This window comes from Gavia stellata, chromosome 2, assembly GCF_030936135.1.
Source record: "Gavia stellata isolate bGavSte3 chromosome 2, bGavSte3.hap2, whole genome shotgun sequence".
Lineage (NCBI taxonomy): Eukaryota > Metazoa > Chordata > Aves > Gaviiformes > Gaviidae > Gavia > Gavia stellata.
The window spans coordinates 80,554,235-80,570,747 of NC_082595.1; the positions used below are offsets into that span (position 1 = coordinate 80,554,235).

General features: G+C 36.6%; 1 protein-coding gene across 2 annotated transcripts in view; it reads left to right on the top strand.

Moving 5' to 3' along the window:
* Positions 1-16,513, top strand: part of LMBRD1 (LMBR1 domain containing 1) — an 88,192-nt gene that overhangs the window by 60,163 nt on the left and 11,516 nt on the right. For both annotated transcript variants that reach the window (XM_059832972.1, XM_059832979.1), the window contains 5 exons: positions 3,037-3,101; positions 3,860-3,962; positions 5,125-5,229; positions 6,495-6,644; positions 10,390-10,468. In XM_059832972.1, the coding sequence (XP_059688955.1) occupies positions 3,037-3,101; positions 3,860-3,962; positions 5,125-5,229; positions 6,495-6,644; positions 10,390-10,468 (502 nt within the window). The remainder of the gene's footprint in view (positions 1-3,036; positions 3,102-3,859; positions 3,963-5,124; positions 5,230-6,494; positions 6,645-10,389; positions 10,469-16,513) is intronic.

Genomic DNA, 16,513 nt, shown 5'->3' on the forward strand with positions numbered 1-16,513 from the left:
TGGAGGCATGCTTTCAATTTAAGTCAGGTTGGTAACACTTGATAAGGCTCAGCCAGACTGTGTAAGTTGCCAGCTCAACTACTAGTCTGAGTGTTAGTGTTCTCGTAATTGTTGGCTGAGTGCTGGTTAATAGACTAGAAATGAAGTGTCGATTGGTCTGTAATCAGTTGAGGTACAAGGAATATCTAGGTAAGAACACAAGGATCCCTTCTGTGAAAGGCTTAAGTCAATGAAATTGTGTAAACATAGGTTGATGTTAATTGCAAATCATTTATGGTTCAGTAGTCTTAATAGCACTGTGGAAATACGGGATGAACTAAGGTAGAATGAAGGTCTTTAATATTAGCCTTTTCAATCTCATATTTAATGGGACTGGAGTTGAGGTTAAAATGGGAAAAGGAGTGCTTTTCCAACCACTTACCTACTGCTAAGAGTGTTATACATCACTTCAGAAGACACAAAATATTCCAGAGGAGATATGGATACCTGTCTACTGGCCATAGTTGGCAGAAGGTAATGAAGTAATGCAAGCTTCACACACTTGGTTTTAAATGTTTTTAAACACCTATTTCCTGTATGGCTGATACCTAGTGAGAGTTTGCTGTGGAGAGGTAAAATCTTAGTACTCTTAAATATGTGGAAATGTGCCAGTTCATACTTACCTTTGTATTAGTCTCTAAATCTATACCTATAAAGCCTGCATAATATGAGTTGTTTTATAAGCGATGTTCTCATATTGTGTTTGAGTTTGCAGATGGAAGCTTATCTTCAGAATCTGATGAACAATAATAGCATTGTAACTCTGAATATCTTTAATGAGCAGCTGTAATAAAGTTCTTAACCTTTTCAAGATGGCTGTTTGCCAAGTTTTCAGGCTAATAAAATAATTTGAACTATGAAACTCCCTCATTCATGTGGAAGACCATGCATTGTGTTCCTGCATATAGAATTTGGAAATAAGTTGGTCTAGGTTGTCTCAGGTCTAGCAATCTGAAAACTTTATTGTTTGGGAAGTTCAGCATGCTTATCTCAGCATATTCTGTGACTAGAGTTTCTAAGAAAGTACAGTGAACCTGTTGGAGCTGTAACTCAATGGGTTTTTAATCTGGGGTCACTTTTGTGCACCATCCCCTAACCGCCCCAAAGAAAAGATTGTGAGGGAGAAAACCTGCCAAAGAAGTGGGGAATGATTTTCTGAACTAGCTTGTAGCCCAGGAAAAACAACAGAGGTGTCCTTGTTGATGACAGCTTGGAGAATGAAGTCCTGGCTAGAATGCTGTATTTGGTTGGCATAGTAAAAACACCTTCCTGTGTTTTAAGATCTTAAGGAACAACCTTATTTCTCTGAATCTACTTGATTCAGACCATTCATAGAAGAACTGAAAGAAATGAAGCCACCTTTGAAAGAAGGTGGCTTCTTCCTCTAAATATAAAAATAAGAAGAAACTAGGGAAAACAGAATGTACAGATGTCAGAATATTACTTTCAGTTCTTCAAACTTACTGTTAAGTTTCCTGAATTCTTCCTGTTTAAACTTAAACTTTTCATACTTTGACTATATTCAGGGACTAAATCAATCAGCTTTTAAACTGTTTGCTTATCTTAATCTAGCCTGTAAAACCTCAAAAATCTGAATGCAGAAACCCAGCTTAACTGCTGATACGGTTGGTCTACAAAAGCTTCATGTATACCTGTTAAACTTAGTTTAGTGTTTCATATGCCACCTTGGCTTGGCCAAGAAATTTTGTTCTTATTTTGTGTGTCAGGCAGTTCCGTATTAGGGTGCAAAAGCTTACAAAAAAGCCTGCTATTGCTGATTTTACAGTATCTGATAGCAGTATCTGATTTAATTATAGTGGTCCTTAAAAATTTTTACCTGTACTTAGCTATGCTTGTGACCTGCTGGCTAAATAACCATGGCTGTTTATACTTATTTTGGTTTCAAATTCTTGAATAGGGTATGCACTCCAAAGTAAGGTTGTGGGGCAAATGACTCACCCAGTGTGCAGCTAAAGGGGTATGGAAACTCTTCTAGAACCTTCTCCGGAAGAGAGGCCTTTATCTGGCAGTTGTGATGTGGTCGTAGTAATCTTGTCTTATTTTAATCACTTGCAGATAGATAGTGTTTTAGAAAAACAGTATTTAAGTAGCACTTACCTAGATTTTCTTGAAACTTAAGTATTTTTTCCTACTACCTTAGTATTTATAAGTATCTTATTTTTTTTCTTCTAGTCCATTCTCAAGTCTTCACATCACTTCAAAGTTAAATTTCTAAGTGACTTAAACCTTTGAGTCAAAATACTTGAAGCTGGTGATTTCTATAACTTGAACCTTAAATTGCTTTGAAATAATCAATACTGATGAGTGACTGAGAGGACTTGCAGGCAGAAGTAAGAAAAAAGTAGGTCTGGAACTTGGACTTGGTTACTTGAGTTTTAAATCACTCGAGTGATTTGGTCATTGAGTGTGTCGTGAGTAGTGCTACAGAAGGGAGCTCTCACTCAGGAAGGATGAGATGTTTCTTGTAAGCTGTGCACAGGTTGCCTCCCATTGGAAGGTGAGCACACTCAAACTCTAATTTTCCTTAATTTAACCCAAATGCATGTGGATAGTTAAGGTTTTCCATTTAATATAGCAAGTACAGGTTGTGCATTCTGCTAAATGCTGTGTTCATTTAATATAACATCTCATCGGTGTTCTTAATGACACTTCTGACTTATGGGTAGACTTCTGTATTGCACTCTAGCACATGATGTACTTGAACACTTGATTCTGAGCTTAGTGTGTCCACCTGGCAAAGAGGTGGTTCTCATCTTTGATTAACATTTTAAACGTGTGACATAAACCCTGTTTAACAGAGCAAACATTTTGTTAGTACTTCTTTCAAGTAGTTACCAAAAAGTTACTGTTTCAAGTGTGTTTGAGCTCTGAGGTAATCCAAGATCATTAGTCCTTTTTTGAAACTTATACAAGAAGTGAAGACTAGTCTCAACTGCAAGCACTTTCAGTTAAATTGTAATAAATCTTTACTTCTAGATTGTGTGGGGAGTACTATTCATTATTGTGGCACTGCTCTTCACTGTCTCTCTGTTCTTGTCAAAGTAAGTACATTTTAACATTTTTCTTAACCACTTAAACTGTGTAGTTTCTGCTTTAACATCAGAAGCAGGGGTGGTTTGCTTCAAAAGTCAGCCCGCTTTTCTATGCTACATTTCTGTAACGAGAGTTGTATTTCACATTGTAATAGTATATATTAAAACTGAATAAAATGTGCTAAAACTAATTCGAAGAAGGACATGGTTCAGCTTGATTGACTATGTGCCGCTGAAAACAGTTCTGATTCAGCAGAGAAATTAAACATATTAAGGAAGTTTAATTCAGACTGCAGAAGTATTCTGATTGCTTGAATGAATCTTAATGCATGTAGGTACTTCTTGGGCTGGGTAACAGGTGCTTAAATTCTTGCAGTAAGCGATATTTATAATCCATTATGATGTGCATTACACTGTAATTGTTTCATGGCATTGAAAGCAGTATAGCCACCTGCAAATCTGGTGGATTTCAATGAAGATTGACACTAACCAGAGGTCTCAAATGTTGGCATTTTTAATTTTTCAGACTGGGTAAATAAGCTCTATGACCCAAACTAGGGAAAAGCTAAAATGCCAAGGGGATGCAGAAATCAATATAGCTTTTCACAGGACAAGTGCAATGTGTGTGGTAAAACAAAGTGTGTGTCTATATAGATATAAAAAAGCTGTCAGTCTCTGGGCTTAGTTCAGCTGCCCTTTTAAATTAAACTGAAGACAAAGCTCTGGCAGAACCGTAGTACTTACTCAATTTTTCTTAATTACTGCAGTTTGGACAAAGCTCTGCATTCAGCTGGCTTCGACTCGGGGTTTATAATTTTGGGAACTAATCTGACCAATCCATTGAATATGCTATTACCTGTTCTTCAAACAGTAAGTAAAAAATTGGTGACATATTTATGTAGGGATGCTCCTCTCTGTTTTCTGGTAAGCTGCCAAAAGGCAAACTACACTTCTCCCCAAGTATTTAATTAAAAAAAAAGTCTAGATATGTGTTCTGTAAAAGCAAGGCAACTTCCTTGTTAACAATCTTTTAGTTATTAGATAGTGATATGAAAACCTTGGGTGGATGGAAGCCAATTGCTGGAGGAAGGTGGTGCTTGAAAGTAACTTCCATCTGATGAGAACATAGTGGCAATGAAGAATGACATCACTTGTAGTTACCATGCACAGAATACAAGCACTTCCTCCCATGCCCTACCTACGTTCTAGTTGTTTGTGTACTTGATAGTTTATCCCCCTTAAGTGAAGTAAATGCATTTTTTTTTTCACTTTTTAATATATTTATTGCACCTTGAAAATACATTACACTTTGCAGTCATCTTTGCATTAGTATTTGAAACAAACCCTACATAAGAACAAACATCTGTTAACTTCAGTAGGGTTGGAAGGCAACAAGGCCACATACGAATTTGGTAATCAGTCATGGGTAAGCTAAGAAAAGGAAAAGCCTTAATGTAAGCTAGTGCTTTACTCTCCCCTAGCTGAGTTTCTTCCATACTCTTGGTAAATGGTTTGGCACAATACATTGTTTCCCCATGGCTTCTAAAACTATTGAACACCTAAGCTTGCATTTTACTGAGAAAAGTAGTGTTCAGCAGCAGTATTATCTCAAGGTGTTATTAATGTAAATATAAAAATCAAGTTTTGTATGCAAATATGTTCAGAAATATTCACAAATAGAATGCCTATACAATCCTGAAATTACTGTTGCTACTGTGGACTTTTTAAAATGTGCTGTCAGACAGAGTTAAGTATTTCTTGGCCTACAATGTATAAAACTTAACAACTTAAAATTAAGGTGAACTATGAAAAACCTCAGTTGCTTTCCCAAACTAATTGTACAAGCGCTATTAGCAGCAAGTTATATTAGCTGTATTTGGAGCCAGCTATGTAAAACCTTTAAATGGAAGGACTCTTACTACCTCAGATGCTATAAGTAGAAACTACTTATTTAGCTTTAAGTGGGGAAAGAACTTGATTTTCTAATTTGAACTTCTTCATGTCTTTTTAACTGCTTGTGTTCTTGTTTTAGGTTTTTCCACTTGATTATATTCTTATTACAACTATTGTTATGTACTTTATCTTCACTTCAATGGCAGGGATTCGAAACATGGGTATATGGTTCTTCTGGATAAGGGTAAATATAACTTGAGTTTCGTTTATAATACTCAGTATGATGTTTAACAAATATGTGATAGTTAATATATTAAGTAGTCATTTATGTAGTGCTTCATAAATTCTGGATGTTGCAAATAGCATTGTCTGTATGTCTAATGAGTGTTAGAAGCCTATTGTAGAGTTTTTACTGCTTTTAAAAGGTGTTCCGTTTTGCTAAGTTATCAGACCCAAACTGATGTTTTAGTTTTAAGCAATACAGTCAGCTGACTCAAGTGTTTAATCAGTGGCACTTTGACTTCTGACTTTTCTAAGTTAAAGCCATATGATTCTGATATACTGGAAGTATTAGTGAATTTTATGGTCAAAATCTGAAATGTGCATGCACTCAGTAGTGCTTGACTTTGCTTTTTAGGTGGCAAGCAAGTTCATCTAGCTTGATAAGAGAGAAAACAGTACAGTGATATGGCATATCTAAATATGATGCAAATAATATATTACTGTATTTGAAAAAACAGCTTTGTATCCAATAGTATGTCATACATGCCTGTGATGCTTGGTTAAATATTTCCCTGCTTCTGTTCCTACTTTCCCCTTAATACTGTCACCCTTTCATGTGGTGACACCCCAAAATTGTGAACAGTGACCCTGAGTCCTTGCAATGAGTTGTAAGATTGGCTGTTGGTTTTGGTGGTCCATCATTTACCCCTCAGCTGCCAGCTTCTTTACCCTAATATAGTACTCCAGCTGAGCCTTTGGGGATTACAGAATAGAGTGGTATCTACAGGGTAACAGAAAGGGATTATTTTGTTCCCTGTAGAATAAAGTGGAAAAGATGCCACCATATGGTGTGCAAGTTTTCTCAGAGCCTGGGAGTAGTCTCTCGTAACTCCCTCTGCTGTTTCTAGATCTAGTTAGAGGTGTAGTGACAGATGACACCACCTTGACTGAAGGACACAATATTCTTTGACAAACCAAGGCACAGTTTATCAATTATAGGCAACACCATTTAAGGCCTTGCTACTAACTGCTGGTTTATAAATGTTCTGCATCATTAGTACAAACAACAATTAACTTGGTTCAATAGCTGTGCCTTGAAATTCAGGTAAACACACCTGAAAACCTGCTTTGACTCATTAGAATTAAGTTGTCAGAGGATAATTTTAGCATCCTTCCACTTCTGTCAGTAGAATTAAAGTTGTTGCTTGAATTAAAGAGGAATTTAAATGTCTTCAGAGGAAAAAAAAAATTTCATTATGTTAATATTTGTATGTTTTCTGGTTTTAGCTTTATAAAATCAGACGAGGAAAAACTCGACCTCAAGCACTCTTGTTTCTATGTATGATACTTCTGTTGATAGTTCTTCATACCAGTTACATGATCTACAGTCTTGCCCCTCAGTATGTAATGTATGGAAGCCAAAAATACCTGGTACAGGTGAGCTGGAATACTTTTTAAAAAAAAAAAAATCTTGTCTTCTGTATGAAAAATGTACTGTTTACAGTGACTTTTAAAGCCAGGCCCATTCTCAGTTTTGAAGACTCTTTTGTAGCCAGATTTTTTTAATTACCAGTAGGTCTCTTGATAATGCACAAGCCAGAAACTGGTTGTACTATATATAACACAATTCCTAGATCATCTTCAGACAGTGTCAGACTTTGAATATTACTTTACTTCTTTGGTAAGACAGCTGCTAGCTTCCACTAGATTTTGTACTGTTAAGCTTAGGTTGCTGGGTGACTGCAATGAGGATTAGTTTAGTGTGTATGGCTGTCTAGACTGAAAGCAATGTTGTTGTTCTGCAGTTGATATTTTTATATGTGTATTTGTGAGAAATGACAAAGATAACTTGGTACAGTAGAAGATAATCAGAATGAAGCTGAGTATGTGCTGATTAATCACATTTCAGACATTTTGGACTGTCCAACTTCATGAAACTCATTGCAGTTCTTGTTCTATAAAATATTCTACAGAATTAAGTAGTTGACATTAGTCTCTGCTTTTGTTGTTGTTGCACTTTTGTGTACTTCAAGGTTTTGGTTTTTTAAAGTCTTTCATCTTCTGTACCTGAAGGCTTTAATTCTTGTATTTCATCTAAGTTTGCATGGAAGCCTGCATATTTATGGGCAAGCTCAAAGTTACACATCATAAGCATTTTGAGGGGTTTTATGGAAAGCTGTTTATCAAGAACTGGTATCCTACAGGGGAAGGCTTTGTTAGATCTGATCTTGCAAATGTAGACAATTAACCGGGTCATGAACAGGTTACTCACATTCAGGTACAACAAAGTCCAGATCCCTTGGTGTGCTGTTTGGGGTTTAAGTGTAAGTTTCACAAAGGCAAAACAATTGAGCTAGAGTGGCTGGGAGAAGGGATTTAAATGAGACTGAAGTAACTGGGTGCTGCTTTGAGCATTTGCAATATTTCTGTTTAGTTTTCCAGAAGGCTGTGCCTCTGGGAGGAGAACATACTGCCTTAAAAAACAACACCACCAGGTTGCAGGTCTGCAGTTTCACTGGGATCGGAGATGTGGTGAAACAGCTCACACAACTCGAGTGCTGCCATGGCTAGGTGTGGGCTCTAAGAGGGACAGGCTGGCATGGCCAATAGGGAGAGTTGACCTTTATGTGAGAGCAGTGGGAATGTGTGGGGTTTTGCCTTGGGATGGATAAGCCAGCTAAGTGCTTATGGGTTATGATTAGAGGGCAGATCAGCACAGGTGATAGTCTGCCACAGGCTGCCTGATCAGGAGGAAGTAGCAGATGATCCCTTAAGACACCTGCAAGTAACTTAATGTTCACAGCCCCTGGTCCTCATAGGAGGCTTGAGCCACCCAAGTATCTGCTGGAAAAGCAACACAGTTGAGCACAAGCAATCCAGGAGGCTTCTGGAGTGCACTGATGGCAAATTGCTGACATAGGCAGTTGAGGAGCTGAAATAGGCAGATGCTGTCTTGAACCTGGTGCTGAAAACAAAGAAGTGATCAAGGGCAGTCTTGGCTGCAGTGAGCATGAGATAGTGAGAGTTGAGGATCCGAAGAGGAGAGAACAGGACAAATAGTAGGATCACAACCCTGGACTCACGAGAGCAGATTTTGGCCTGTTCAGGGACCTGCTTGGAAGAGTTCTAGCATGTAGAAACCAATTCTGTACTGGCAAAGGTGTGACTTCTTTTTTTTCTTTAATTTCTTTCATTGGATGAAGTGATACTGAAGTCTTGCTGAGTCTTACCATAAGTGTTGTTAGTTTTTAGTTAATCCCTTAATGTAAGTAACAACTTCCAACTTATTTCTTTTCTGTGTGAGTTAGCTGTGTGTAAGACTACCTTTGCCTTGTTTAATACTTGTGTGGTTTCCTTTGTGCAGTACTACTTACATTCAAGAATTTTAAATTTGAGTGTTAGAAATTCTAGCTATGTAAAAATGAAAATGGTGTTCAACTGAGAGTTAATGAGATTACCATTCCTCTTAGCGTGGCAAATGTGGTTCTTAATTTTTATTAGGAAGGGTTAATACCATGAAATGCTTTATTTGTATTCCTAAACAGAGATATAATGTTCCATTTTTTCATGTCTGTTTTGTGAAAGAATAGTAAACTTTCAGTGGCCCTTTCCAAGGTTTTGCCTTGTGTAGGAGAGAACAAAGGATTGCTAGGGAAAGAGGGGCTGGTTTTATGACATCAAGGTACACCCCAGTGCCTTGAGCTTGTGGAAAGCATTTAGAGCTGAATCCAGATATGTCAGAAGTCCTAAACTACAGGAGTGTTCATGGAGAAAAAGAATTATATCAGACCTGTAAAAAAGCATAGATATTATCAAAGGAAACCCACAGGTCTAGTTATTGTTGCATGTTGTATTTTAAATTCCTACTATTTTAAAATGAAAATGAATAATGAGGAAGACAAAAATTTGAAATGGCAAGATTCTGATTGTTCTGTGCTTTTTCTATGTCCCTGTATAATTGTACAATGTATAATGCTGTTCTTTTGAAAGAAGCACTCTGTGACTGAACAGTGTAAGCTGTAATAGTGATAGCCAGCTGGAATACCTCCTAGAGTGGGACCGCTGCTAAATGTACACTGAATAATTGAAGTTTCATGTCTTCTGTTCTTATCCTATTGTTTCTATCTACACATTGCCCTCTTATTTTTGGTCCCACTTTAGTTCCTGATTCCTGTGCCTAATCATACTCCTTTTGGATCAGTTTCTTTTAAGGCAGTTAGTGGTCTCCATGCTTCCATGTTTTTGCATGAAACCAAGTTAACTGTTCATACAAACTGCTGCTGTTTTTCTTGAATGTTCAGAGTGAAATCTGAATTTACTTAATATTGATAAACTTTAATTGAACTGTCAGAGAAACACGTAGTTTTATGTGCTAGCATGTACTGATTTTTGGTAGGTTTTAAGGGACATGTTTTCTTCAGCCTGAAAGAGAAAAGATGTTGACCCTTACTGATTTCCTCAGAGGGCTTTCTGTTTAGGAAGTCGTGAGACTGAAAGTAAGTACAGTAGATATGAAAGCCTTTGAAGTCAGTTAGTGTATGAAGAGATCAATGTAGTACAAAGGATTTGTATTGGATTCTGCTCAAATTATTCACTGATTATTCAAAGGCGAGTGTGGTACATAAAGAGTTTATGTAGTCTCTGAAAGAGTCAGTTTTCCAAAGAAATGAGACACCTAAACAGGAATACCTGTGTTTTCAGTAGTTTACTTCAGCATAACTTGTTTTACTCCACTCTGGCTATCTAAGTATATTGGATGCTATCATCTGGCTTTTAGATGAGAAGTAAACTGTGTTTGGTATCATTATGCAAGCCTAGCATTTCCATGGTGTCTTCGTCACCAAAGTTGAATTCCAAATTCACTTTATGTGCAGTTAAAAGCTTTAATTTCAGAGATGAAGTTTTTATTTTTCATGAGTCTTCAAAAAGAACACAAGCTATTAAATTTTTTCTAAATGAGAGCATACTTAGAAATGTTCATGTTGTACCACTTGTAGCTTACTCTGCATGTACTGTTCAAAAACAATATTAATCCTTTTGAATATTGCAAGAGATTTGTCAAAACATTTTTCATAAAATTAATAATTTATTGGGAGATTTGTTTGCCTCAGGGACTACCATTGTGTATGGAAGAACACTGCTGGAAGACTAGTGTGCTAATTTTCCATATTTTACAATGCAGAGTAATAAGACAATTGATGGCCAGCCAAAGAATGTGACAACATTTGTATCTAAAGACTGTGATGCAGATGCACCTGAAGGTAAGATACATTAATTTCTTGTATTTCCTATGTGATATGTGTATGCTCAGCTGTAATAAGCAGCCCAATCTCTTCATGGTTTTGATTTGTTTTGGTCTAATATGAAGCTGTGAATAGCTATGTCCAGAAAACAGCTTGCTGGCAGCTTATTTAATTCATTTGAAGAAATGACTTTTTTCAGTATAAAGTATGTGTAATGATGCATTCCATTTAACTTCAAAATCTCCCATTTACTTTAACATGTATGTGGAAGACGTTTAGAAATAAACCCTAGCTGGTGAATAGTTTAGCACCTGAAGTGTCACCTCAATGTATATGTCTATCAGACAAACACGCAAAGAAGTATTCTGTCAAATTTTTCAATGTACTCAGGAAAACTAAGACCTGAGCTTCTCAGTGCAACTTTACAGATAAGAGAATTCTGCAGTGTTTATTAAGATGTAGATGTGGGCTGTTCCATGAGCAACAATACCAGTGAAACTTGACATCTTAAGAGTAAGAGGATTACAGGAAAATAGCTTAACTTATCATTCCCTGTAACATCCAGCATAACTCTTGCTCATCTGTGTTATTAACCATCCCTTTTTGACCAGTTATTTGGGCAGACGATGTTTTTGTGGGTATTCTGGAGCTGTGAGTAGTGACTAAAAGCAGGTGGATAATTGTGGAGCTTTCTTTGACTTCCCATCTATGCAGGTCTTAATGTTGAATTTTTTTTTGAGAGTGGTAATGTCTTAGTCTTTATTCCTCTGTGAAACTGGGCTAAAGCTGGGAATGAGTTTAGCCTGGTTTCATTAAAAAAAACAAGCTAACTGAAATCATGCTGTATTTGTTCTTTACAATGTTGCCTTTTGCCTTCCTCTTCTACATATAAACAATTTTTGCACAGTTTGAATTGTACTAGCCATTGCAATACTAATTGCTGTTTAAAGTCACCATCAATTTTGTCAATTGCTTTGGTTTCTTGTTTAAAAAATTAAACTCAGCAAAAGATTTATGGCCTTCGGAATGGTCCAGATTTTTTCAGGCTGGAGCTCTCAATTGTTCTCATTCTGGCAAACTTTCAGCTCCTCTGTATAAAGAGAAATTGAGTTATGTATGTATTTATATACATAAAAGGCTTGACAGTGTGTGCTAATTGATAGAAAAGACAAATAGCTGTCCTGTATTCTCATCTTATTATCAGTATTCTGTAACTACTGAATTCTGACTATGCGTCTAGAAGATCTTAGCAGCTCCTCAGGTTTTCTTCCTACTTGTGTTATTGGGATAGATGATATTTAGTTTTAAACAATTTTTGTACCATTAGTTCTTTATTCCCAATCTATCAGGCTGTGGTCTCTTTTGCAAGGTGGTTCCCTTGTATTTAAACTCGTCTTCAAATTTAGTATGTAGGTGTTACTCTTATTCCTGGTGGTTCTTATCATTTCTCAAGGGGGATGGATTTTTTCCTGTCTCCCCCATGCTTCAAATAAATCATTCATCCACCTTTATTTTTGAGGCTATTTTTAGACTTAATGCAGTTTTAAGTGTTTTGATTTTTTTGACAAATGTAATTGTTCAATTCGTATTTAAGCTGCCATATTTTTTTGTGATTAAAAATAGCAGCTTTTCTGTGACAGAGTTTAGAAAAGCAAAATCTGTCATCTTTCAAAATGAGATCACTTTGAGCAGGTTGTATATGTCTTGGTTTCTTGTAAACAGCTTCTTGGCTTGGCTAGTATTTGGTGGGAGAAGTATATATTCACTGGCATTGATCAGCTCATTAGTCATGACTTTTCTGTGAGGAAATCAGGCTATTCGAATTTCTCCAACTTTGTTGCTCAATCATAGGAGCTGGGGTTGAACTGAAATAAACTTCCGAAATTCCACCTATGCTTGATGATATTTTTTTAGTACTTTGAATACTGTGCATGATTTTTTCCTAATTTGCTTTGATCAATGGAAACAGTATAGTTGATGCTTAAAACTAGTGTTCTGATGTATGAACACAAGAGTTGGCCTCTGTAAATGATGGCTTTGGTTTTCCATCATTAACATGTATTGTTGCACTGTGTATCTTTGAGTCTTGTTCTCCTTTCTTAATAGGAAAGAGATGGAGAATGTATTGATACACTGTCCTATGCTAGCCTACCGTAAGTAGAAAATGGATGGATATTTCTTAAATGTGAACGTTAATGTGAACAAAAGGCTATAGTGGAATTCTATTAACTACAGATACAGTGTTTTTATAAATGAAAGGAAAGGTTTTTGTAATGCTCAACTTTTTTTAAAAAAAAAGTTACACTGAATGAAGTGTTTTCACTAATGCTTCATCCAGTCAATTTCGGAAAGTGGAAATGTAATGCTTGCCTTGGAGTACCTGCTGGTTTTGATACCTGATAATGAAAACTAATGAGAGTAACTGTTGTTGGTGCTACTCTTATGCTCTGTGATCACAGAGCATATGTTGACAAGTGCAAGTGATTTCTGAAGGTAGGAACTAGAGTTTTAAATACAATTTCTCTTGTTTTTAAGGATACTAGACACCGAGCAAAAATAGGTGCAACTGACTTCAAGATAAAGATTGGCCAAGCACTTGTAGTTTTTATTGACTTGTCTGGTACTAGGGTTTTATCTTAGATAAACCACTGAACTGGAACTAAATGCAAATATTGATTTGTCTTAGCACTTATTTTGTTTTATTTAAACTGAACTAATTCTAACAGGTGTTTTTCCTTAAACATAAAACAAACTATGACCTTTTAATGTCTGTGCTGATAGATAAGCTTATACAATCTGCTTTGTTTTATTGAATACTCAGATGTTGTAGATATGATCTCTACTTGCTGTAACTAAGTAAAAATATTTTTTTTTCTTTCTGAGATAGTGGAAGAGACCTGATCTGGTCTTGTTGTAGCAAATAATACTCTCAAACTTTTAATATTGTTAAAATTTCAGGCTTTAATGGGTGGTGTTTTATATATGTATGTCAAACCAGTGTTTGGCTTGACCAAAAGGGCAATTACACTTTGTGAAGAAACATAAGGCAGTTAAAATACAATCTTAAAAATCACACTCTTAAGTATTTATGGTTAAACATACAATTCGTGGGGTTTTAGCATTATATTGTCTGCTTTCATGCAGCAAAGCTTGTCTCTATTTACTCCTACTATGCAGGAGGTGAATCTGCATATATCTGGCTTTATACAGAATGCCAGAGGCCATGATAGCATAACTACATGAAACAGAACAGAAGCCAAAAAGTAATAGAGCAGGCTACATCTTATAACTCAAAGTACTTTTTCTTAGTTACATTTAAACATCTTGCACAAAAGGCTTGTGTTCTTCTTAAAAGCTTTTTAAATAGTCTTTTGGAGCAGCAAGTTTAATATATCTTGTTATAGGTAAAACAAGCATTAGTTTTCAGTGTTCGATACTGTTGGGCAAAGACCTCATTTGATCCTTGTTTTCAAGGACTAATGACAGCTGAACTGTTGGGTCCACAGTTCAGTTGAGCATAAGGTCAAGCAAAGGGGTTCAGTTATGTGATTAAGACTCTTGCAGCTGGACTAATGCATTGAAAACTTGGTATAGGTTTAGCTAAACAGGTTGATGAAATTGCATGTAAATAAGCAATGACTCAGCTGCAAGCCTGTATACAAGACTATTTCCTGACCTTAATTGTGAGATCTGATAAACACTGCCTGCTTCTTTCTAGACGAGAAAACCATGAAAGTTGTTTTTTAAGCATCATTCACTTTAAATTCAGAACATGCTATGAATCCCCCTTGACTTGAATTCTCTTATTTCCTTAATTGGGGAAATGAGCCTTACCCAAGGCTTGCTAAATGCTGGGCACAGTCTGTCTGCTAGGCCTTTTGCATGCATGGACTCCAACTGCATGTAAAGTGGGAAAGAAAAAAGGCTATCTCCATTTCTGAGGCTTTGAACTGAGCAGGACTTCCTGTGCTCATGAGATCTGTGCCTTCTTATAGGACTCTTGTCAACTAGAAATCAACAAGTGCAAGACCTCAGGCTTTATTTTAGCCTGATTAAAGACTAGATGTGACATTACTCAAGCTGAAAAGGAACCTCAAATATGAATGCCAAAACAGGAGCATATTCTTTGTTTCTCCTTCAGAGAAATACGGGAGGCATACAAAGTGAAAGCACAAGCTAGTTGCTCGGAACCTTCAATATTAGTAGTTTTGTATTAAGTATCTGATGACCACAGATTTCCACTTCCAAAACATTGGTTTAAGTGAATTAATTTGCTGAGTTATAAAATGCTTCACAAAAAGCCTAAATGAGGATTTTGGAGAGGTCTTTATCCATTTTTCTGTTACTTTACTGAATGACTGTACTAGTACTTTACCCTGAATCTCGACTTATACCTAACACTATTGAAGTCCTCTATAATCATGAGGACTCAATATAAATAAGCACAATGGTGTGTGTTTGACTGCGGAAAGCCCTGTTTGGCAGCTGTAAATAGTATGAGTAGCTACGAGTGCTGTAAATCTTTTTCTGCAGTATATTGTTTGTGGATGCATAGTTGTATAAACATAAATTCCTACACTTTTTTCTGCACCCCACCACTGGACAGATATGAGCTGCTTTTAACTACCCCTCTTCTCCCTCCAAAAGATAGTAACTGGAGAGAGAAGAGGCTGCATTTACTAAATATTCCAAAATGTGAAATGGAGCTTAACAGTAAAGCAATTGCATATTCGTTTCTTGGATCAACATCCAAGTTGTGTTGCTTGTTGGATTTAAGCCCAACAGTAAAGTGAGATGCTCTGATATTATCAGTACTTTGGAATAAGAGTTGAAGCTCCTTATGAAAGATTGAGGGGTATGCACCCATTATTAAAAGGAAGTAATGAACCTAGTGTAAGAACCCCTTTGAGTAAGAAACCTACCAGTGCTTCATCTACAAACTGCCTTTTAATAAAGGCAGTTCTCTTACCAAAAGAAGGCATTGTATTTAGCCTCTCTAAAAATAGCAATGCCTCCAAATCTTCATCACTGAGAGATGTTAATTACAACATGTATTGGGAATATTTTCAATGAAATGTTGGGAGCTGCTTCTGCTGGTGTAATCAAATCCTCTTTTTATCTTGATACAGACAGCTGATAAATTCACTACGTAACATGCTCAAGAACAGCCATGCAGAAAACTTAGCAGCCTGTAACTACAGCTGGTAAAGCTGTATACAGATGTTTCCTGTCCATCTTTAAATATGGCTTGCCCAGTAGAATTAGAAAGGATCAATTCATGAAGATGGTCTTTTTCACTGCCTAGGACTTGTCCTACAGCTAGGTTGGATGAATGACATTAGACTGGGCAAATCCTGTCTGAACTGTGTGAGAGAAACCTGACTGGATAAGTCAATTGTATCATAAATTATGTGTCTGAAGGAGGCAGAAGATGGGAAAGGATGGGAAGTAAGCCATTGTTTTCAGAGCATCATTAATGAGAAAATCACTAATTCACGTCCACCCTCTTATTGAAAACAATTTGGCATTGGGTCTTTTAAGTTTGACTCTTTAATGATAGTCATAACTGTTTTTGTTCTTCAGAGAATAAGGTAAGGCATTCCAGCACTGAAAGTTGCCCTACTTTGTCAAATGCTTCTTTGAGTGTTAGCTGGCTATAAATACTGCTGTCTAAGGACAGAATGTGAAGTACTCTGTGTAAGGATATTAAGAGGTCAAGATCAGTCTGTTAAAATATGGGTTTTTTTCTCCCCATTCTTCAAATTCTTTTCCGTGTGGCATGATCTCAGGATGGGGAAAACAATGAATCCTTCTCACACAGGACAGACATACTTCTTAAGTGGTCAGCCAAAGACAGTATGAAGCAAGTAGAAAGGACATGACAAAAAAGAGGTTAATATCGAAGGTCAAGTGGTGTAATGTAGTTTCAAGGAGAAGTCTGAACTAGTGTAAGTTGAAGCTTGTACCAAACTGATACTGGAAAATGTGGTAGGTAGCTAATGGAAAGTGTTTTGATTAGAATGAAAATGGGAGGTTATGCTGTCCGTTAAATGCTTGCTTCCT